Source organism: Anser brachyrhynchus, assembly GCF_964034855.1.
Source record: "Anser brachyrhynchus genome assembly, chromosome: 6".
Classification (NCBI taxonomy): Eukaryota; Metazoa; Chordata; class Aves; order Anseriformes; family Anatidae; genus Anser; species Anser brachyrhynchus.
The window spans coordinates 19,747,827-19,771,419 of NC_137700.1; the positions used below are offsets into that span (position 1 = coordinate 19,747,827).

General features: G+C 45.2%; 1 protein-coding gene across 4 annotated transcripts in view; it reads left to right on the forward strand.

Moving 5' to 3' along the window:
- Positions 1 to 668: 668 nt before the first annotated feature.
- The window catches only part of LOC308197274 (hexokinase-1), a 69,778-nt gene continuing 46,853 nt past the window's right edge, over positions 669 to 23,593 (forward strand). The window contains exons 1-19 of one of the 4 annotated variants that reach the window (XM_080597495.1): positions 669 to 954; positions 1,572 to 1,770; positions 5,340 to 5,502; positions 7,646 to 7,794; positions 7,886 to 8,005; positions 8,766 to 8,861; positions 9,808 to 9,907; positions 10,534 to 10,717; positions 11,275 to 11,430; positions 12,169 to 12,402; positions 12,883 to 13,187; positions 13,495 to 13,643; positions 13,733 to 13,852; positions 14,898 to 14,993; positions 15,084 to 15,183; positions 16,168 to 16,351; positions 17,104 to 17,259; positions 17,957 to 18,190; positions 18,821 to 19,999. In XM_080597495.1, coding sequence (XP_080453621.1) covers positions 1,708 to 1,770; positions 5,340 to 5,502; positions 7,646 to 7,794; positions 7,886 to 8,005; positions 8,766 to 8,861; positions 9,808 to 9,907; positions 10,534 to 10,717; positions 11,275 to 11,430; positions 12,169 to 12,402; positions 12,883 to 13,187; positions 13,495 to 13,643; positions 13,733 to 13,852; positions 14,898 to 14,993; positions 15,084 to 15,183; positions 16,168 to 16,351; positions 17,104 to 17,259; positions 17,957 to 18,190; positions 18,821 to 18,965 — 2,754 coding nt within the window. In that variant the 5' untranslated portion in view covers positions 669 to 954; positions 1,572 to 1,707 and the 3' untranslated portion in view covers positions 18,966 to 19,999. Of the gene's footprint in view, positions 955 to 1,152; positions 1,771 to 5,339; positions 5,503 to 7,645; positions 7,795 to 7,885; positions 8,006 to 8,765; positions 8,862 to 9,807; positions 9,908 to 10,533; positions 10,718 to 11,274; positions 11,431 to 12,168; positions 12,403 to 12,882; positions 13,188 to 13,494; positions 13,644 to 13,732; positions 13,853 to 14,897; positions 14,994 to 15,083; positions 15,184 to 16,167; positions 16,352 to 17,103; positions 17,260 to 17,956; positions 18,191 to 18,820; positions 20,000 to 23,593 lie in introns of those variants that run through there. The other 3 variants (XM_080597494.1, XM_080597493.1, XM_080597496.1) reach the window with 3 other exon arrangements.

Sequence of the window (23,593 nt, forward strand, 5' to 3'; positions counted from 1 at the left end):
AGCTCATCCCTGATGCAAGGCAGGCAGAAGGAACAAAAAAGACCGCAGCCTTTCCAAGTGGAGCTTTTGTGTGATTTGTTTGCAGTTCTCTTACCCTCCCTCAGCTCTTTCAGTCTTTCCTTGTGATCAGAGGCTGAGAAAATGTCACCTATGACTGCTCCTGATGTTCAGCAGAGCTATCTGCTCTGATCCACACTTTCTCGAAGCTGCCAGAACTGTTTTATTCCTGAGAACTGTGCTGGGCAGAGTTGAAGTATTGTTGTTTTTTGTGTCTGTGAGTTGTATTCCTGTTCATACAGCTCAATATGATGACCGATCAGTCGTATGTATATACACACATTTTTAACAATAGCATGAGGTTGTTGTGTCCATTTTAGGCTATGACTGGACAGCCTGAGATCCTTTTCTGCTAACTGTCCACTTTTGCCCTGCTGTGGATCTGTGTAGTAGTTTTCTGTTTCCTGCCATTGTTGGCACCTCCCACCTCTCCATCTACCACTTCTCCCCCTGTCCCGAGGCTGTTTTTTCTGGTTTATCAAAATAATTTTTAATTGCAATCTTCAGCAAAATTTTGGGTGTAGGTTGTCTGCCAGTGCAGTGTGTACTCTGTTCCAGCTGAAACACTGAACAGTGTCTGGGGGAAAATGCACTGGCTGTAGGTGTAGGCTGGGAGTGAGTGCTAATTACTCAGAATGACTTTTTCTTTTCCTCTTCTCTCCTTTGTGTCAACATCTCACCCAGTTTCTTTGGATGATGTTTCATTAGTCCATATCCATATCGAAATCTGGGATATGCTCGTGTATTCAGAATAAACGTTGTGAGTAATAGTTGAAGGCTTTGTCAGATTCAGCTCTGGTGGCAAGGAAGCAGCTCCTGCAGCAGGCACTGGGTGCTGCCAGCCAGAGGCACGTATTCTATCAAGTGCCACAGTCTGCTCTCTGCACTGGCTGCCAGGTAAGTCTGTCCCCTCCCTAAGTTTTGCAACATGGAGGATCTGCCTAGGTCTGAAACTTTGCCTTCAGGAGGGGTGAAGGGAGAATAGTCTGTGCAAAACCTTCCTCCGCTGGGAATTGCGCAAGAGGTATTTCAGCTGGGGGCAGGGGTCTGTGTGTGCCTCTTCTCTCCTTTACGCAGCTGAGGCTTAGCTGTAGATAAGGGTGCACTGTGTGGAACTAGAGCGGAGTTAATTCATGCAGAAGAGCACAAGTGGGAGTGCCGTCCAGAGGGAAGAAACCTAAAATCCTCTCCAACTTTCCCAATTCCCCGCAGCACTTTGCACTGTGCTGGTGTGAGCTTTTCCGCCCCCGGGGGTACGAAGCGGGGTGAAGCCAGGCAGGCTGTGTGGCAACTCCATGGCAAAGTGGTAACAATTCCCAAGGGGAGCAGTAACAAAATCGATTTTTCTCCCCTTCAGCTTGGCAGCAGTCCAGGTGCCTGCGTTTGGCACAATGAAGCGTGGAGCTGGGGGGGGAGGGACTTTGGGGTGATGTCGGGGGAGATACAAAGAGACAGGAGTTTAATCATTGAACCGATCACACTGGATGGATTTATTTCTGGACTCAGTTTCCCAGGAACGCCACTGTCTCGCCCTGAGGGAAGTGCCTCAGCTGAAGTTTCTCTAGCTCCAGCTTCGTGAATAAAGACGTATCGCTTTGGAGTTACTCAGCAGCAGCTGTCACTACTGACACATCCATCAGCCTCAAGAAAATGTTTGCCGTCCACTTGCTAGCTTTCCATTTTACAAAGCTAAAAGAGGATCAAATAAAAAAGGTACGTAAGATGGAGCAGTAGCTGAGATTCCTGTTTTCAAGGGCTCTCTGGGGTCTAAAGTCTGTAATGCAAACTAGGCAGCTCTTTATCTACTAAAGCCATAGGGCCAAATGGGGTAAGAAAGATTTGGACCACAAACCATCTGATGACTGTGGAAGAAGGTCTTGGTTAGTGCTTTTCCCTGCACAGTTGTAAGTTCTTTTCCAGTAATGAAGCAAGTGCTCTTTGGTAAGGAGAAATGGGGTTTGAACTTTATCTGGTGTGGTGTCTGTAGTCCAGAGGGCAGCAAGGAACTTCGTGCTGAGTTGCTTTGTGAGTAGTGTGAAGGATGGGGTCTTTAAAACTGAGTAGGAGCCTGATTCACTCCCATTGCAGCAGGGGCAGGAGAAGCTCCTGGGGACTTTAGGCCAGGTCTCCTGTGATTCAACACACAGTTCCAACTTGTGTTGGTGGAACTAAAGGTGGAAAAGCTGAAAATCAGCCAGGTCAGAACCTGTCAGTACCGAGGGTGAGCTGCCTAATGGTTGCTCTTCCCCAGCTTGCTTTTGTGGCTGTGCTGCTGTGGGTTGTTCTCTCCATCGTAAGACCTCATGGGACCTGTAAGCTGCTTGGGTCAGAGGGCCTCCGGTTTCTAGATATGTCCCCTGGGGGTCCTCTGTTTTCCTGGCACCTACACTGGGTGCTTCATGGTGGCCATCGCCACCCAGCCCCGTCCTCTTGTTTTACCGGCAGCTGGAGGTGGGGCTGCCTGCAGCGTGGCAGTGCAGGTGATCCAAGGTCCCCGTGGGCAGTGCCACCTCTGCAGCAAAGCCAGCAACACCCTGTTGTCTTCTCCATGCCCTTGGTTAAACATGAGTTCTCTCATGTTTAGAGGGGCTTCTTCGCTAATTCTGCCTTGGAGAGGAGATCCCAAAGACGTGTCATGGTATCTCAAGTCGGTTGTCTCTGACTGTCACAGCCCTTTTATCCCCATGGTTTACTATGACCAGAAAGAGGCCCCAGTGCCCTTTCCTTGTGAGAATCTGATCTAAGATCTCTCGTCCGGACAGTGCTTTTCCTTCCTGCTTTTTACCAAAAAAGGGAGAGACCTTGTGGGGCAGTGCTCTGACAGTGGGCTCCTAAGAGCAACATGCAGAGTGCAGTCGAGGGAGGGCTTGCCTGAAGTGAGGGAGAGGAGGGGCAGAGAGAGTCTGCAAAGCTGTTAGAAGAAGAGCATCTTTCTGCGAGGTGCAAATTAGTCCCACACGAAGGCAAGGAAACAGTGCTTTTCAGAGGTCTCTTTTAGGAAGCCCACGGTAGGCAGTGTGGAGCAGGGTTGATCCCTCTCTGATTAGAGGGAATACCTCCTTCCTCAGCTGCCCAGGCTTATTTGTCTCTGCTGTGAAAACAGTATTTCTATGAGTTAGGCAAGACGCTTAAAAGCAAGGACTGTTCTTGCGTGTTGGGGGGAGGCAGTACAACACGTTTTGGTGTTGCACAGCCAGGCCATTCCTGCATTTGCAAGCCAGTGATTTGTTGTGTGCCCTTGCTCTGGCTGTAAATCAGGCTAGGGAGCTGTCAGGCTGTGCCTTATCTAGCTCCTTGGCAAGGGCTGTCTCCTCCTCTGGCTGGAGCTGATCAGGGTGGAGAACGCAGCTTTGGTGGGGGCAGAGAGTTCCCGTGTGACAGCTGCAAACACGGACACAGCCGTTTTTATTACTGTTTAGTTTTCTTTCCTTGAGGGCTTATCTGACAAGGTTGTTTGAGTCTGTGTGAGAGTGCGTGAGAGCCGCGTGTTTCCAGTCGTCGTGTTTTCTTCTTCTGGCGTGCCCAAGGAGGCAGTGCTGGTGCCTGGGCGGAGATGGCACCTCCTGCAGGTGCCCTGAGGTGCCCTGGAGAAAATCAAATGGTTGTGCAAACTGGGGCTACAGAGAAATATCTAAATAATGGTCTTATAGCTGTATCTAAGGCAGCTGCTGCCACTTACAGTCACATCTCATATTTTGACTTTCTCCCATGTGTTTGGTGTTAGGTAGGCGCCCATATTATTGTCAGGGTCCTGGCGTGCTCAGATGAGTCATTAATGACCATCCGTTTAAAATGGGACTGTGAATGAGTAACTAGGTAATTAGTTTGGGCATCATTAACGTAGGTGGCCAGTCAGTTACAGAAGAGGCCAGTTTATCCCCAGCCTGCCTTCTCTGTTTAAACAGTGTTATTTCTTAAACCCCAACTTGTTGCTGGTGGGACCTGGTTTGTGCGTGATCTCTCAGCCCTCCCTATGTATATGGGACTGATGAAACACTGAGCTCCCCTGCCCACTGCCTCTGGCCCTGAGCCTCACGTCAGAGGATGTCCAGCTCTTTGGAGCACACAAATACTATGCTTGCATCATATTTGTTCATACAGCACCAAAGTCTGTCTCCCCAGTGGAAATGAAAGGTATTTAAATGGTGACAGGTTCTTATTTTGCTGGATGAATCCTCTGTTGTATGCAGCTGTGTAGCTGTAGTCCTCCTTACAGCCGTGTAGCCAGCCCTGCAGGTAAATAGCAGTTCAAGCAGTGGGTGGTCCTGAAGGAGACCTTAAGTTTTGCTCGGATGAAGCCGAATAGAAACACCGATTGGCTTCTCTACCAGGCATAGATGCTTTTGATTCCCTTTAAATTCAGTTGGCTTTTATTTTATTGTGTCCTGTGAATTACAGACTCCTAAGGAAGGTTATTGATTGCACTCAGAAATGTTTTCTCGATGTAATCCTAAAATCACAGGGAACAGAGGGCAGAGCTGGGGTGAGAAACGGGCTTTGAGCTCCAGCCTGGCGTGCCAACCAAGTGAATTGGCTGGGGAGCGAAGCAGTAGCTGAATAGATGTTTTCAGATTGTAGCTGACACGCTTGGGCACTGACAGCATTTTCTGGACCTGACTCAGAGAGGGCAAATTCTCACCAGCTTGAGATACTTTGCAGTTTTAGTTCATTAAACAAATAGGAGGAAAAAATGGTGTAAAAACAGCCTGTCAGGATCTAGAGAGTCTTGTGGGCTTATGTAGGTCAGGAAGTTACTGATCTATCAAATAAGATGTTTTTTTGACAGTAATTCAAAAATTAATCACTTTCTAAACTAAGTTTTTTTAAGAGTAAATGTGATGATATTCCAGAGCTTGCTTTCACTGCTGTTTATGGGAATTTAGATATGCTGAGTTTACAAGTGAAATGAATACAGGATCAGAGAGGTGCAGTTTGCATAGGTGGTGTGTTCACCTTCAGTCTCTTATGCGTGTAAATGATTCTTGTGTCTCCTCACGGTGTGTTTAGCCTCATGTCTGTCAGATGGGAGGGAATGAACAAACTAACCATGCGGGGATATCACTGCAATTGGAGCTCAGGATTTTCAGATCCCTCATGTCAAACTACACCCCGATGGTTAGAAAACTAGTGCGAGTGGTTAGGAAGGTTCTGCAGTTTCCCTGCTTGCAGAGAAGAGGGAAGCCTCCCAGGCACATGCAGCATGAAGGCAGCGTCCATCCCAGCCATGTGCTGAGCACCGAGGAGCCTGCCTGCCTCCCTCGTGACACCTCGCATGTCTCCAGGTTGACAGGTACCTGTACCACATGCGTCTCTCCGACGATGTCCTGCTGGACGTGATGGCGCGCTTCCGGGCCGAGATGGCGAAGGGCCTGGGCAGAGACACCAATTCCACAGCAACGGTGAAAATGCTGCCATCCTTTGTGCGCTCCCTTCCCGACGGCTCGGGTGAGTTCCCCCTGCTCAGTCCCAGCGGGGCTGGTTTAGGAAAACGATGGCTTGCTGCTGGTGCTCGAGGATCACACAGCAAGAGCGCAGGGCAGCCGGAGGGCTGAGTTACTGCCCCTCAGTAAGCAGAGGAGACAACAGCCTTAGGGGGGCTGGCAGGTGCCTTTTTGTCCACACCAGGTGGATTTTGACCAAGTGCTGAGTGTTTGAGGGCTTAGATCTTAGAAAGCAGCCTCTTATTGCAGTTGTGGCCATGCCTAGTGCAGGCGTTATGCAGGAGCATGGCAAGGGCAGCCTCTACAGCTCAGCCCCTGCAGTGCAGCCGGGGGGATGCAAGCGGCGCTGCTCCTGGGGGACTGCCAGGTACGGGAGGGCAGGATGCTGCAGTGAAACCCCTCAAATCACAAAGTTGAGGCAACATCGTGTTCTCAGAGCTGTGAGAATGCTCCTCCAGTGTTCTGACAGCAAATTCTGTGCTCTTGTCTTTCTCTGTCGCACCAAAAAGCGGTCCCCTCCTGCCCTTCCTTGCCTTCTGCACTAAGAACCTGCTTCTGCATAGAGCCTGCCAGCGAACGGCCTGCTCTGCTACTGCAGCTAGATCCTCATTTCCAGTTGCCCCAAGACTTAGAGAGGTAGAGAGTGGAGTGGTGTCCTCTGGGAGGGTGTGAGGTGAGGATCTACAAGCCTGTCTTGCTTGAAGAAGTGTGCCTAAGGCCCCTGGCTCAGCTGGCTCCTAGCAGTGCAGGCTGACAGAAATTTAGAGTGTTTTCTCCAAGTGTAACCAAGTCTCAACCCCATTTGTATGGGCCTCTGTGTCTGGCCTGGGTCAGGACTGTGTGTAACAGCCATTCACACAGAAATCTTAAGAGAAATGTTTGGTTTGTACTTCGTTTCCACAGGAATTTATTCCTTCTGAAGGTAATTTGATCACAATTAAATGAGAAATAACAGCTTTAATGGCATAAAGAGAACATTTGGAAGGTAGTCCCTTGAAATGGGGGATGGCTAGAGAGATTATATACAAACTGCTCAGAAACTGCCCAGCTGGAACTGGGTACCCTTCTTTTCAGCTCTGCCTTCCCCAAAGAAAAAGAAATATTAGCTTAGCCCTCGTTACCCCTGTGACCACCAGGTCCTGAGGTCTCACCTGGCAGTGACCGTGTCCGGAAGCTGCAGGGAGCCCCTGAGGTAAGGGGACTTGGCAAGCTGCATGTAGTGTCATCGCTGTTACAAAACTTTGTGCCCCTCAAGGCCAGCCTTGGACAACGCTCTCCTGTCCTTTCCTCTGTACCAAGGCCGGACAGCGGTGTCACGTCGGGCTACGACTTATTGACATACCGCCTATTTTAAGCATTGCATCGATTTTTTCTATTTCTGCTCCCTTCCTATGAGTTCCTTATTGGTTATTTCGTTTCCAGACAAAACTTCCAGCATGTTCAAACATCTCAAACTTGGCTGGATTTTTCCCAATGAACTTTGAGATTTTTCACTGCCCTCGGTGTAACTACCTGAAATGACCTGCGTGGAGCATCATCCATTTTTAATCATTTAGGGATTAATGGTCTGACTAATATCACGGTTTACTGAGTAACCCAATTTGCCTCGTCACCTTTGCCGTATGTAGCTGTGGTATTACAGGTAGAATTTCCTGCTTCCTTCCCTTTGAGGGTCAGATTTGATAAAATTTAGTCAGGTGCTTGTACCATGGAACAAAGATCATGCAGGGCTATGACATTCTGCTGCATTTTCCTTTGGGGAAGGGCCTTTTCATGTGCATGCTGTGGGTGCTAGATAAGTGCTTTATTGTAGCAGTGAGGATGAACTGTCCTTGGACCTCTTGCTGAGAAGCTCATCCCTCTCCAGCTTGAAAATATGCTGCTATGGGAGGAGCAGGGTGGGCAAAGCCAGACTGTGAAATAAAAATGAAATTAGCTGCCACATATCAAGCTAACAGGAGGGACTTGATACCCTTGCCTGGGTTCTGGACAGGGCACAGCCAGGTCTTAGCCTTCCTGGTGGTGTTCCCAGGCCCAAGGACATAAGGACCTGCCACAGTGGGGCAGGAGAGCCCGTGGCCCTCACCATGGCATCTGAGCCGTGCTTGGTGGCCATCGCCGCTGACAGCTGCCCACTCGTGTTGCAGAGAAGGGTGACTTCCTCGCTGTTGACCTGGGTGGCTCCCAGTTCCGTGCTCTCGAGGTGAAGGTGTTTAACGACGGGAAGCAGAGCAGCCAGCTGGAGAGCAAGTTTTACCCCACACCAAAGGAGGTCATACAGGGCAGCGGAACCGAGGTAGGCCATGCAGGGTCTTCTGTGGTGGTGCTGTGCTTGGGCCAGGGTCTGCTGGTCGAAGCCTGACTCTGTCCTCTCTTTTCTCCTGCAGCTCTTCAATTATGTTGCTGACTGTCTGTTAGACTTCATGGAATCCAAAAACCTGCAGCATAAGAAGTTACCTCTTGGCTTTACGTTTTCTTTTCCGTGCAAACAGACCAAACTGGAAGAGGTAAGATGCAAAAAGGAATATTATTGGCAGAACCCAGGGTAGCTATTGCATGGGAGTGCTACCTCGGGGCCTTTTTGTGGGGTCAGCTTTCCACAGTGCTCTGAAGAAGGTGAGGTGGATGACCATTGCCATTCAGCTACAGCTGACTACCATTCAAGGACTCATTCCTTATCTGAAGGCAATGGGATCTTTCAGCTAAAATTATGGCTTAATCCATACCTGATTCCATAGTAACCATATGTGCTTGTGTGAAGGCTGCTGGACACTAAATCACATGCTTTTGTGTCCTAAAGCATGATTTTTTAAATCCCTCTCATTCAGTACTTTCTACAGTTGGTGCTAATTAATGTAAACCTGTAGCCGAGCTGTTTGAAAGGCCATATGGGGGATTGAAGGGCTGGTTGCAAATATTTTGTGGCCTCTTATTCCAACTTCTCTTTTATTTCTAGGGATCAAGCCTTGGGTGCCAGTCCTGCCAGTGCTTTGTGCTTAATGCTGTCAGTGTGCAATGAACATCAGTAAAGCCAAGCATGCTTTAAACAAAGCACAGGGAGATGCATTTACAGGGTTAGGACTTTATTACTGAACTATTTAGTTGTGCTGGTACTGACGGGCACCCACCTGAGGGTGAGATCTTCTGTGACTTATTTTGGCCCAGATTTTTATGCGCAGAGAGAGATAGTGGGCTTCTCCGCAGACCTTATGGCAGGTTTGCCTTCTGAGGCTGGAGCTTTGGGGTCACTGATCTTTTACTTTTCAGGGGGCTCTCCTCGCCTGGACGAAACACTTCAAGGTCCGAGGAGTGCAGGGCACAGATGTAGTCAGCTCGCTGCGCAAGGCCCTCCAGAAGCACAAGGCAAGTTTTATACCTCAGTCTGAGTGGCTGATCTGTGCTTGGTGTAACTGGGTTGTTTTGGGAGTTTAAGACTTTCTTCAAGGACTGCAGTGTCTGATGTGGCTGTATGTCTAGTAGATCTGGCTGTAGGCCTCTGAAGGCAATTCTCTGCCGCCCCATCTTTGAGGGGAGTTCTCCCTCAGAGCTGAAGCCACGGAAGGGGAACGTGAAGAAAATCTGTGTCTTGACATCTTTGCAGTAAAAAGGAAGCTCTTGGGTTTTCCTGCATGGTAAAAATCCATCCTTGATTTCCGTTCACTTCTTTATCTGCGTCAGTTTTGCTGTGGTTGGCAGAAACGATGGACCTGAGACTTCCTGGGTGAAGTCCAGCTCCCTGCTAGTCTTGGCATCTGTGCTACAGGAATTGTTGGTAACTTTGATCACACTTTATCAAGTTACCTCAGGGTGGAAAATCAACTGCACACCTCTGATGGAAAGGCTTTTTACTTGCATGTGACACGGGTGCATGGCCTTGTATTGAGTAATTGCCTTTACATACATATTTTCTGTCAATTTTGCTGGGATCAGTTTGTCAATCTGCCAGTTTCATGGGGTCTGCTCATGGGGTGGGACATTATCCTAGCATGAGCAAGCTACCAGAATTCAGCCTGTGAGGACAGATGCACTAGTGCCAGTATATCACAAGATTCAAACCAATAAGAATTGCTTTCTGGTAAAGAAGGATGGATTGGGTAAAAAGTCCTGCAGCCATAGATCCTGTCTGGCGAAGCGCTTGATAATTCTGAGTTATTTCTTACTTTCCAGTGTTGTGGGGATAGTGTTACGAAGGGAAGTAGCATGTCTTCAAACTGAAGAGCTTTCCTGAACCAGGCCTTCAAAGTAATAGTAAAGTACAAAGGCTTTGTAGGCTTTTTTTCCTATTAATCCCTCATCCTCATGCTATTAGGACATCGACGTTGATGTTCTGGCCATGGTCAATGACACTGTAGGAACCATGATGACTTGCGGCTATGATGACCCGCACTGTGAAGTTGGACTCATAATTGGTAAGTTTTTCTGTTCACTAAGCATCTTTTTTTCCTCATTTGTTTAATTCTAACAAATCTGGAGTAGAAGGGAGTGTCCCAGTACAGGAAAGAGCAGGAAGAAAATGAAAAAAAAAAACAATGGTAAGGTTTTCAAGCCTGGCTGCCTTCTGTAAAGCAGCTGTTTTTATGCTGATCACATTGCCATCAAATGCCACAGTCCCCATTTTGTCTGGGTTCAGTTGTGACCAGCATACTAAACTTTTCTGCTGACTGTGTAGAAAACTACTGTCCGTCGTCCAGAGAAAGCTGAATTCCTCTCACGTCTGATAGGATCAGCTGTGTTTTCCACAACCCTTCCACTTTACACATTGTGGTGGCTTTTTAAAGCCACGTAGAAATACATTTGAGATAGGGGAAAAAATAATTGAACAAGTCAAGCCTTAGATTAATTTCTTGTACTTTCACTCACTGTTAAATGATTATTTAACAAACACAGGTGGCTTGATATTAGCATCCTTACCACAAGGTTATATATGTTCTTTCAAAGACAATATATTGATTTATTTCCAAACATGTGGGCTTAAAACAAAAAGGGAACCTGAGGCAAATGGGTAATCTATCCACACTGGCTCTATCATGCCTAGGGACTGGCACCAATGCATGCTACATGGAGGAAATGAGGCACATCGATTTGGTGGAAGGTGATGAAGGCAGGATGTGCATTAACACAGAGTGGGGTGCCTTTGGAGATGATGGTGCTTTGGATGACCTCCGCACAGAGTTTGATCGGGAGCTCGATCTGGGATCTCTCAATCCTGGAAAACAATTGTAAGTGATTTCCCTGGATGTTTTGCTTTGGCAATCTAAGTTCTCCGAGTGCATTTCTGGCATTTCCCAGGAGTCCCTTTGGAACAGGAATCCACTTGAGTGAACCTGAACCAACTTGGTCCTGGTCCCGTCGTATTCAGACCTTTCCCTTCTGGGAAAGGTGGGTACCTGGGAAGGTGGGTACACCTCCCTGCCTCACAGGCCAAAGGGTTGCTGCTGCAGTTGCTTGTGTGTCATTAAAAATAGGTGGTTCTTCTGGCATGAGGCTGCGGAGGGGAAGAGGAGGAGAAAAATAAATAAAGGGCGTATTTAAAGCCTGGTTCATCAAAACTGCTTCTACTGGCTGAGCTGCTTGCAAGTTTTTGACTAGTCTTTTTAATCACTCTCTTATCTTGAGGGGCTGGGGTTGGGTCTCAGGACCTCAGGAAGGTATCTTAGCTTCCAAACCCCTTTTGTAGATGCTTAAATGTGATTGACCTGTGTAAGAACATACTTGAACTTGCCTTGGCTCTGGTGAGCTGGTGGACACCTGTAATCCCTCTTGGTTCCCATTCCAGGTTTGAGAAGATGATCAGTAGCCTGTATTTGGGGGAACTTGTAAGACTCATTCTTCTAAAAATGACAAAGGAAGGTCTGCTCTTCAATGGGAAAGTGTCAACAGCTCTGCTTACTAAGGACAAGATCGAAATGAAGCATGTGTGTGCAATGGAAAAGTAAGAGTCTAAGACGTGCCCTTTGAGAGGGGCTGTTAATATTTCACATGCACAGCAATGATAACTAACATTTCTTCATAATCAGGGGGTAGTGGGAATTGATCCTGAGCTGTTCAGCTTGGTTTTGCTTTTCCTAGGAGAAAAATTGATCCTTCTGTACGCAGAAGTGATGGAAGATGAAGTTTTAGCAAAATACCCCAGTAGCAAACGGTTTGTTAACCATCACAGACAGGCTGTTTAAGGTCTCTCTGGAGACCTGAGCATGTGGGAGGATTCTTGCAGTTTTCAACTTCTGTGTTGTCCAAATCCTGGGGCTGCAGAGAGGTAATGCACGCTGTAGGTCACCTAATGGATGACCGCATGGAAAGCTGACAGATTCTGTTTTTTTAAAGGGGAATCTTGGTCCACGCTGTTACTTCAGGAATAATTTCTCTTGTGCTGAGTAAAGCTGTACATCTGTTGCTGTGCTCTCTTACAGACTAAATATTTCATCCTGTTCTGTACTTGGTCAGCCAATTTGTATGTCTTGCAGAAAACTGAACTCCAGGGAGTAGCCTCTTAATGCTTTTGGGTATAGCATGGGAAAGGCGCTCCTCGTTTATGGGAACCAATTATGACAGTGCCTGATGGGTTGTGCCCTGGTCTTCTCTCATTTGTTTGAGCCAGCGTGCAGATATTAACTTACGTGCTGCCTTAATACCCTTGCATTAGGTAATGCTTTCCTTTGTTTTGGGGTAGATACAAGGAAGGTCTGAGCAACACGAAAGAGATTCTTACTGAGCTGAACCTGTTTCCTTCTGAAGAGGACTGCATTGCTGTCCAGCACGTCTGCACCATCGTTTCCTTCCGCTCGGCCAATCTCTGTGCCGCTGCCCTAGCAGCCATACTGACCCGCCTGAGAGAGAACAAAAAGGTGTTAAGGCTGCGAACCACTGTCGGGATTGATGGGGGACTCTATAAAACTCACCCCCAGTAAGTAACTAAAGAGGGTTTGGGAATTGCTAGCTGTGTATTGATGTTGCAAAGATTTTCCACCTGCGTCTGTGTGGCTTCTGGAGAGCTGCTTGTTTTGCTGCAGGGTTGGGATGAGGTATGGTGGGATGTGGAGGGTCAGACTGACCTCGCTGTTGCAAAGCTGGGTTTGCTTCAGAGCTTTAGAGCTTGCGGTGGGATGGGAACAACATGACACACAATACTGCTGTCTGGGTGAGAGCAATTGGTTTCTCAGGTGACTCCTGAGCATCCAGGGCACTTGCTGTTTGTTGTTTCCTTCTTTTTTTCCTCTTCATTTTTGAACCTATGCTTACATTTCTTACATGTCCTAATTTCTGTGCTTCTCTGGCTGTGCTTCAATACTCGTGGTGTTGGATTCATATTAGAAGTGTAGTGTAGGTGAAGTAAGCCACGTGTGAAATGCTTGCGGGAGTCTACAGAAACTCTTTGTTCCCGTAGATACCCCAAACGTCTGCACAAGGTAGTGAGAAGGCTGGTCCCCAGCTGTGATGTTCGGTTCCTCCTCTCTCAGAGCGGCAGTTCGAAGGGGGCCGCCATGGTTACAGCGGTGGCGTACAGGCTGGCCGCTCAGCGCAAGCAAATCGATGCCGTTCTCGCACCGTTCCTGCTGTCCCTGGACACCCTCAGAGAAGTAAAGAACAAAATGAGGGCTGAGCTGGAATATGGGCTCAAGAGAGAGACGCAAGCCAGTGCCACAGTGAAGATGTTGCCCACGTATGTCTGTGGGACACCAGATGGAACAGGTAAGTTTATTTCCTGCACACCTGGTGGTGCATGAAAGCTGCTTGTCTTTTTTTTGGGGGAGAACATGCCAATTATTCTGGCAAATGCCAGGGTGATTTCTGTTGGCAAATCAATGCTTCCTGCAGCATTTTCTGGCTGGCCCTTTAGCCCCTAGCCTAACGAACTGAGAGAACAAATGCCACATGGGGCAGCGTGCTGTTGTTGGCCCAGATTAAGTTTCCTGCAGATGTGTGGCAGAGTATGGCATTCTGACTGGGAAATGTGCTGCAAAAAGCACCAAAATGAAATACTTATCTTCCCTTACAGAGAGCGGAAAGTTCCTTGCCCTTGATCTTGGTGGAACGAATTTCAGAGTTCTGCTGGTCAAAATTAGAAGCGGGAGGAGGAGATCTGTGCAGATGTATAACAAAATCTTTGCCATTCCTTTGGAGATCATGCAAGGGACAGGGGAAGAGGTAACTTCTAATGAACACTTAATTGATTTAGTCAAGACCCAATTAATAGGAGAGCAAGTGAGATTTTCATGCTTTTTCTGTTCTTCCAGCTCTTTGACCATATAGTCCAGTGCATAGCAGACTTCCTGGAGTATATGGGGATTAAAGGTGCCCGGCTGCCTCTGGGCTTCACCTTCTCCTTCCCATGCAGGCAAGCCAGCATTGACAAGGTAAGGACTGCAACAGCAAATGGGTCAAATAAGAGCTGATATCATTTTGGGGGAGGATGGCTTGTTAGTTTGGAGATTGCAGGTAAAAACACTTCTAAATGTTTCCCCCAGGTAGGACTTTACAAGGGTGTGTGTAAAACTTCCACCTAATGTATGTGAAAAGAGGTAGATGTTCCTTGCTTTTACTCCATGAAGAGGCTGTGCTAGCTTATGATGCCTGAATGACCACACATTTTTAATAGCCCAGGAATCTCTTATGCTGCCTTCTCCCTTTAATGCCAAGAGAGAACAGACTCCTCCTTGTACTACTTCAGCTAAAATCCCTGGGTGTTTTCCTAACTCTGCTGCACAGCCCTGATTGTGTCACTTCTGTACTACATTAGCTGCTTCTTGGTGAATGTCAGTGAGCAGAACTGAGTTTGCTTGTTCAGAGCTTGGAAGAGTTAGACCTCTCTGACTTGGATTTGTTAATCTGATGTATATGGCTTTTTGACAGATCTCATCTCTTTGTCTTTCCAGCCATCTGATGTAAGAAAAATAATTAGAATAAAAAAAAAATCAAATTCAGGAAGAAATCATTCTTGATTATTCTTTTCCTAAAGGGGAAAAAGAAGTTTTGCTGCCTGTTTCTAGTCAAATACATAGACTACATGGGGAAACGAGAGACTACTGTTTTATCAAAAGTTTTTGTCCTGGTGGTTTTCACAATAGTCTGTGAATCTAGAGACCAATCTAGACAGCCTCTAATGTTAACTGGGATCTGTACACTTAGTAATAAGATTTGTCTGTTTGTGGGGAGACCACTCAATATCCTTTCCAAAACTACAGGAAAGGTGGGTGAGACCCAACTGTCAGGGCCCATAATACGTCGCCCAATGTGTTTGGTCTATTACTGTTGCTAGAACTTACTGTTGCTAGACAGGGAAATAACATCATTAGAAAAAAAAAAAGGGGGTGGGGGTGGAGGAGCAGAGAAAAAGGCTTACACTTGGGGTGTACGATCTCTCTATCTTCATTTTCTGCTTTATTTCCTCTTCTGTTTCAGGGTACGCTTGTGGGATGGACAAAAGGTTTTAAGGCAACAGACTGTGAAGGGGAAGATGTTGTTGATATGCTGAGGGAGGCTATCAGGAGAAGAAATGTGAGCTATTCTTCTTTGTTCTTTTTGGTGTGTTAACGCACGCTCCCTCTTCCTCCAGCACCCCACTAATGATTGTGACTTGTGTTTTAGGAGTTTGACTTGGACATTGTAGCAGTGGTGAATGACACTGTTGGGACAATGATGACATGCGGATACGAGGATCCAAACTGTGAGATTGGCCTTATTGCAGGTACAGTGATACTGAAGTCACCCCGTAAGAAGAAAGTTTGTGTGCAGGTGCTGGGCTTCACGCCCTGCTATAGAATTCGTAAAACAATGTCCTTTATTTGAGGTAGATATATGGTATTACTAGTTGTTCGGGGTTCTTGGCAGATTTGTATGGTACTCAACAAACAATATAATAGCACCAGTAGCAGATACAATCAGAAGTCCAACAGATTCAGAATCTGATGGTGCCTGGTAAAAGAATATGGGAACAGTAGATACAGCATGAGTCTTTGTTTTAGCAAGTGTGTTAATGTTCTAGCAAATAGGACCTGTGTAACTAGTTCATAGGCTTTGGAGCAAGAATATTTATCTGAATTTGAAACTTACCTGAATTCTTTGTGGACTTTCTCGATGATCCCCCCAATTGGTCCCTCCAACTTTTCATCCAGAAATACATCTAAGCATAGAAGATCTGAAGCCCCAGTTAGAAAATAAACTCTGCTGGCTGGTTAAGTGCACCAGCCATCTCATTTTATTTGCAGAAATGGTCTTTATAGTGCCTTGTGTAACCTGTGTTGCAAGCAACGAGGCCCTGTTCACCAAATCACTTCAGACTTGGTTTCTGCCTGACTGGCTGCTAGACAGGATTTGCTTTAGAAAGCAGGCTCTAATGCAGAAGATGATTTGTGATGCAACCAGACTGGCAGCAATGATCTGCCAAAGGCTGCCAAAGTCATTTCTGACCTATGACAGAATCCTTTTTCCTCTGCACTTGGAATATGCTGTGCTGAACCCACTGGGGAAAATTTCTGTTGTGATACCGTAACAGCACATGCACTTAGGGAAGCATTACTGGCTGATGGTTGCCTTTGTAAGATCTGGAGAGATCTTTGAAATATGGGACTGGGAAAAGAGAGCTTTTAAGGTGATCGCCATAATCATCTTGCTTGTGTTAAGCTGCTACTTTGCTCCTCTGGCTGAAGCCTTGTTATTTCTTTCCTCCTAGGAACCGGCAGCAATGTGTGCTACATGGAGGACATGAAAAACATAGAAATAGTGGAAGGGAACGAAGGAAAAATGTGCATTAATACAGAATGGGGAGGATTTGGTGACAATGGCTGCATTGACAACATCAGAACCAAATATGATAAACAAGTAGATGAAGGCTCGCTAAATGCAGGGAAACAGAGGTAAATGGGATGGTTCTGGTCCTAGGAGCCTGATTAAGCAAGTCTTTGAGACACACTGACTTAGTTGTAAAATGTACTTAATGAGAGTAATTGGAAAGGAAATTTTAATAATAGATTTCATTTGTTGCATAGTAAGTAATGCAGATATCCTGACAAAAAAAGCAAAGATGTACAATGTTTCTCTTCCTGGAGCACTATTTCCATCTTAGGGCACTTATCAAACAGTGCAGCTCTTAATATTTCCCAGCAAAATGTAGGTCTTGCTCTGTTCTTTCCTGCCTCTTGTTCAGTTCCACTTGCTTTGGGACCAGATTCTCCTCTTAGAGTATTTTTTCATTGATGCTGATTGCTGGGGATTGGATACTCCTCTGCCTTCAAAGGTAAAATACAACTCATGCCAGAAGATAAACTGGTCTGACTCTTTACATAAGACTCACCAGCAAATGCATGGGGAAGACGCAACAGAAATGTTGCATCTCACTGTCAGCTCTGGCTTTAACACTATCTTCTGTTTAATATTATGTTTTTTTCTAGTTCTGTTACCTTTTAACATGAGTAAATATGTTTTATTTAATGTTTGCACGTGAAGTCACTGCAACAGATTTTTGATGGTTGAAAGATGTCTCTTACTCTGCAAGTTTTTATTGCTTTTTCAAGTTTATTACACTGCTCAGGTGTGTATGTACACTTGTTAAATACAGCTAACTTGCAACCCATTTAAAAGCATTTTTTTTTCTTTTATAACATAACAGGTATGAAAAAATGACCAGTGGAATGTACCTAGGTGAAATAGTGCGGCAAATTCTGATCGACTTAACCAAACAAGGACTGCTGTTCAGAGGACAGATTTCAGAATCACTCAGGAAAAGAGGCATATTTGAGACAAAATTCCTATCTCAGATTGAAAGGTAAAATTAATTAATTTACATGTTTTAAGTCCTCAAGGTCTTCTGGAACTTCCAGAAAATAATCTTCTGCAAAAATGTGGAGGCTTTTCCTTCAAGAAGTCATTTATAGCTTCCTTCTTTGCCCCCCCCAACCCCGAATGAATTATCATTTCATTTTCACACACCTGTGTTGTATTGGATGTCTTAGCTATCAAACATTATTGTACTTGGAGTCGTTCTTGTAGAACTTAAGATAGTACTTTAAAAAAAAAAAAAGTCAGTGATATATAAATATCCCATGAATATGTGCTTACCTAAATACCTGTACATGATCGAACCAGTCTTCCAGGCTGTTTGAAACCCTTCCCACTATTGAAAAACTTTGAAGGTAATGTCTCAGCCTTCAGATCAAAAAAAAACCAAGGTCAGGTGGCTGATCTGGCACAGCTTCCTCCTGACTTTGGGAGTTAGGTGAATAACTATTGTTTGTGCCTTCTGGAAATACAGTCTAACATAGCAAAGAGCGTGCCATGAGCAAAATTTTGATCTGAGTTCAGGCTGGAATTTGCTTTAAAACAAATGGAGGGTATGAGAGCTGGAGCAGTGGTCCCACTTCCTGTGAATCACCTCAGAATCTCATCTGTAAGGCTTGTAAAGGTTCCTGCCTGCCAGAGCTTCCCATAACGCCCTGTTGCTGCCTGTGTTTGCCTTTACGCAGCGACCGGCTCGCCCTCCTCCAAGTGCGTCGAATTCTGCAGCAGCTTGGCCTGGACAGCACATGTGAAGACAGCATCATTGTGAAAGAAGTGTGTGGAGCTGTTTCCAGGAGAGCTGCCCAACTCTGTGGGGCGGGACTGGCAGCTATTGTAGAGAAGAAGAGAGAAAACCGAGGTGTGGAGCACTTGCAAATTACTGTTGGAGTAGATGGGACCTTGTACAAGCTCCATCCGCAGTGAGTACCTTGGTACCCCTTCTCTTTGCTGTTAGCTCATTTCCAGCGAGAACATGTAGCAAGCTGCATCAGCCTTCTTCTGAGGCAGACAAAAAGGAGAGGGGATAAAGATCTAATACGTTTTCCTGCATCCTGCCATTTCCTTTGCCTAGGCAAAGGACTGAAAATTGTGAAGAAAAGTCCAGTTACCACTGGAAGGCTCTTGTTCTCTAGTGTACTGAGCAAACTCACATTTCTAATATTTATTTTTCAGTGTTTCAAGGGATTTCCGCGATGTCTAGGTATCCCAGAAGGAAAGCTATGTTGAGTATTTAGAGCTGGGTCGGTATTTTGTGAGCAAGGCCTTGAAATAGATGGTTTAACTGGGAGATGAGCACCTCCTCTGTGGTCTCTGAAGGCAAGAGGCCTGTCTGGCATCTTGCTGAACAAAATTAAAGTAGAGATACAGCAATTAAAATCTGATAGAGTACAGAAACTTCTCTCTTTTTCTGTATAGGGGGAAAAACAAATGGAAAAGGATGCTATGGAGAATCAGTGGAAGATATTGGTTGAGGTTATTGTTCATTGCTAATATATGAATACAACAGTCTTAGACTGGAAAGGGACTTCTAAAATGTTCTTTCCCTTCAGTTTTTCTAGGGTCCTACAGGAAACAGTGAGGGAACTGGCACCTCAGTGTGACGTGACATTCATGCTCTCTGAAGATGGGAGTGGGAAGGGAGCTGCTCTCATTACTGCAGTAGCAAAAAGATTGCATAATATTGGACGGAAGTAAAAATGAGAAATGAAGTCATTTCAGCACTGCCAGGCGTGTGCTCTAGAGATTTGCTGAGCGGTGATTGAAGATAGCTTTGCCAGACACCAGTACCCAGGTACCTGATTTTCAGGGAGCAGCTGGTTTTTGACCAGCCAGGATTGTGGGTTTTTGTCCTTTGGACACCACTTGGACCAGGTGTTTCTGCTCCCCACTGTTATGTCTCGGCACACTGCAATCTACTCAGTTCTGTACTTCCTGCAGTGGAATAATAATATAATGCATATGGAAGAGTCAGACAAACAGAAAAACCCAAACCAAACCAACCAACCAACCAAAAACCCAAATGTGTCTTTTTACAATGGCTTAATTAAGCTACTGTACCACAACAGAATTTATCACCAGGTTCTTAGGATTTGTGTGTTTTTTAGTTTTGACTTGGCCTGTCTCAAGGAACATTGATATCTGGTGTTGCACATATCCAGTGGACATGTTTGTTCAAAGACATCACAGGTTTTACAGTAAATCTGCAGGTAAAATAAGTTAATGGGCTTTGATCAGTGATGCTTTCCCCCCACACCCAGCTACATCGGTATTGTAATACTTCCGTGAGTACAGGAGACATGTTTAATAGATGAATGTAATGAAAAAGAAATATGATTCTACAGAATATCAGTTTGTATCAAAATACATCAGTGCACGTGAATGCACATAAACATAACCAGTGCTGGATGGACTCTGATTGTGGCTATTCTTTTGATTCTGGGGGAAAAAGAGGGTGTAGAAGCAGCTACAGGGTCTGCTATGTGCACGTTAGAGCTACGTAGAGAGTAACAAATTTGTTCATTTTCGGGTCATCAAAATAGTTTTGTAGAAAGGAAAAAAAATCACCTGAATTTCTGAAATTCTCCTCTTTGTTTTCCCTCAGCTATCTACTTGCCCGTTTGAGGGAGGATAGCTTCCATTATGTGGGAGTTTATCCTTGACTTTCATTTTCTGTTGCCTGTTGTTCTGCCTGTCTGTACTTTGTTGTAAATAAATCTGTGGTGCTGTGAGCCTTTGCTTCTCTGTCTAGTGCCTCTTCTGAGTTGTGGGAAGAACCTGCAGGCAAGTGGGAGCTTTAAATCTGCGTCTGACAATATTCAGCAGCATTGTCGTTATTACAAAGGTGGCTTGTGGATAGGGCCTGTCAAATTGAAGCCAAATATCCCTCTTTCTCTACACTGATAAAGAACTGTTTTATTTGGCTATAGCATATCCAAAGGCCTGCAAACACCAGGAAAAAAAAACATGCTCTTGTGTCACCAGATGCCCTTCCACTAACTTACCCATCTCAGAGTAAACTGAAACAATACAGTACAGAGAAGCAGCAGATCTGGAGTATTGCAGTATCTCCTTTAATCCTCTCTTCTTGGCTATTTACTTCTGCTCAGGCTGTCAGCAGAAAGTGGGGCCAGGAAATGTGTTTTAAGCCTTAGATAGGTCAAAAGTAACTATCGTGCAGGGGATAAGCAGCTGGATTTATATAATTATCTGTAATAAGGCCAACAGGTTTAAATTTAGCAATGGCAAATGTAAAATTTGAAGATACTTTTCCTGGTTTGTAGTTTTTACAAGCAATAAGTCAACAGCTCTCCGAGTGTTGGAGCCACAGGATGGGTAAAAAATAGTAGCTGGAAGTCATTTTTGTTTCTGAAGGAGTTCCTCGTGATGCTGAGCTCCCTGTGCAGAGCAACGGAGAAGAGACAAGTTGTGAACTCACGTGTAATGTTTTCCTCCTCCTGCCATGCAGCTTAATATGTTCCTTTTTCATTATATTTCAGAGTCCACAGAGTCACGGAAACTGCTTGCTGTGTAGCAGAGGCAAAGTTATATGTAGCTGGGTACAGGAAAAAAAAAAACACATCAAGGGTTGGGGCTATGCAGAGCCTAGAAATAGTGCTTTTGCACTGGCTGTTTTTCCCCTGGGCATTCTGCGATCTTGTACTAGCTTTGTACTTCTGGGTCCTTTTGGGGGCGTGGATTGTGCTAATCTGCAAAAGTACATCTGTGGGTGAAATATGTCCCTGTACAACTGGAGAGAGGTGACATGGACTTGCCTCATGATGGACACGTGAGTATGATGCAGAGAATGTATCGCGCTTCTGTTCTAAAGGCGGCTCTGCACAACTGGAATGCATATCAGTAACAACACAAGGTAAACCACTTGTGCAGATTCTTGCTTTAAATTTAGAAAGGAATTCTATATTGCTTTGGATTTTTGTTTTAGTCTTTTTAGGGAAATATTCACACAGTCAGTTTACACCTCTGTTGCAGCTGTCCCTTTTCTGCAGTAGATTAACCCCACACAACAATAATATATATATATATATATATATATTTGCATCTGCATTTTTTTTTCCAGTGAATCTGTGGGTGTTGTGGAATCTGGTCACATGAACCTGAAACTCTGCTCGCAAAGTGCCTGGCACTTACAGCTCTTGTTGTAGTCCCTAAGGCCCAGCACACACACGCTCTTGCCTTTTCTGTAGGTTTGCTGTGAACCCAGGCAGCTGCTACACAGACCTGATAACACGTCTGCTGGGGAGGGAGATGGCATCCAGGCTGGGGAGGCTGCTGAGAAAGGATTTTTTTTGGGCAGCCATGGAGGAAGGAAGGGCTGTGAGAGTTACGGGGGCTACAAACATCCCTAGTAGTTTCCCAGGGATCCTATAAACACACAGGCTTTCAGCTGACACTAAGACAAAACATTCTCCATCCGGGTAATGATGCAGCATTCATGTTGCTGATTACGATGGTGTGTGGAAACTCAAGGAGTGTTGCAAACTTGCAGTCTGTTTTGTATGGATATCAAGCCCCTGAGCCAAAACCCTTCTATGCACGTGGTATGTAGCGATTTGGTTAAAAGCCCTATTTTAAAATAAAAGTAGAGGCCTTCTATTAAATATGACACAGTATTCCGTATTCTGAAAGACACATAGTACAACTGATCACATAACATTGGTAGTTGATTTAAAATAAAATGGGATTCTTCCAGTTTAATGTCTTAGATGTGCTTTTCTACTGTGTTTTGGTACCTTGATGATATTTCACTTCTGTGGGTTTTCCCTCCAGTCAATGTGTTTGGTGCTTCTTGAATTTACTGATTTTTGTTTTGTTGCTTCTTGAAGACATGAACATCTTTTTTCAGATCCAAGTCATACATTTGATTTGGAAAGTTTTAACTGGGTAGAGGTATAAAGGCTTTTGCTTTCTAGAAACTCCCAGTATGAGGTTGCAGTTACCCTTTCAACTGTGGGGAAAAGGTGATCCTAAATATATCGTTATTCCTGGTAAAAAGACATTTCAGTGGCTATAGATTTGGACAGCGCTGGTGCTTGACTCATAATCCAGAGAAAATGCAGTAGCAGCTCGTTGGTGACATCCACCCTTTGTCAGTGCAAAAGTAAATATAGGATCATTTGTAAATCTTTCAGAAATCCTGATTAGCATAATCTCCCTTGGGAAGTCAGTATTATATAGGATTAGCAGATCAGTGTAAAGAAGTCAGGGGCTGAAATGTAGGTAATACCGAAACGAAAGTATTGTTGTCATTTGTTTCTTTGCATTTGTAAAGTGAGCTGTCTTTTGTTTGGGATCTCAGATACAATGTCAGTGTAGTGGTGCATGGAGAGGGAGGAGGGACTTTGGAGACTCAATGAGTGTTGTCCAGCTTTGTAAACTCACAGTCTTTCTCGTAAGGACCTCCGCTGCCTTGGACCGTCACTGAGGGCCCATCCAGAGCATTTCCCAGACTTGTCAAGTAGGTAGCTTGTCAGTCAAAAACAAAACAACAACAAAAACCCACAACACAACATCACGAAAAAACAGCCATCGTCAACAACAAAACACACAAACAAAATAAAAACAACAACAGAAAACATCACAGAACTATTCCTATGCGTGAGTGTGGATAGCCTGTCTGGGGAGGCAGGGAAATCAGATGTCTACTTTGTCCCAGCACTGCATCCGTTCAGTGGATATAAAGCAAGGTATAAAAACACAGAAAGCTTAATTAATGTTTTCCTCTCTCTCGTTGATCCTATTGCATTGCAGGTGCACATTGAAAGTGCTGTAAAAATGGTGGTCACATTTATCAGAGAAGGAAATGCCGAAATAACTTTGATCTTGTTGTGTGCTTTATAATGTCTTCTGGATTTCAGCCCCTTCCCTACCCAGTCTTACATATTGTCTGTGCCTTGTGTCTGAGGGCCTCACATGGCCTTGGCACCTCTAGAGATTGTACAAACTGTGCCATGAAGAGAGGACAGAATAGGTAAGAAACCCAGTAAACATGGGTTCCTCCAGAAAACCCTTGCCACTAGCACAAGGAATGTGCTACAGGAAAACAGATGAAAGACTCCAGGCTGGCTGTCTACTGTGAAGGAATTGAAGACCCAAATGCTGGTGAGCCTCAGCAATTTGGAGCTTGCCAGGAGTGGAAGAAGGTCCTTTCACTCTTTATTTTTCCTGACTGATTTTTAAAACAAGTAACAGAATTCCTATTCTTATCCCCAAAGCATTAAGTTAAACCCAAGTAATAAAAAATAAAGCTGTATGTTTTTAACAAAAAATGCAGAAGGGGGAGATGGGCAGGGGAAAGACCAAAA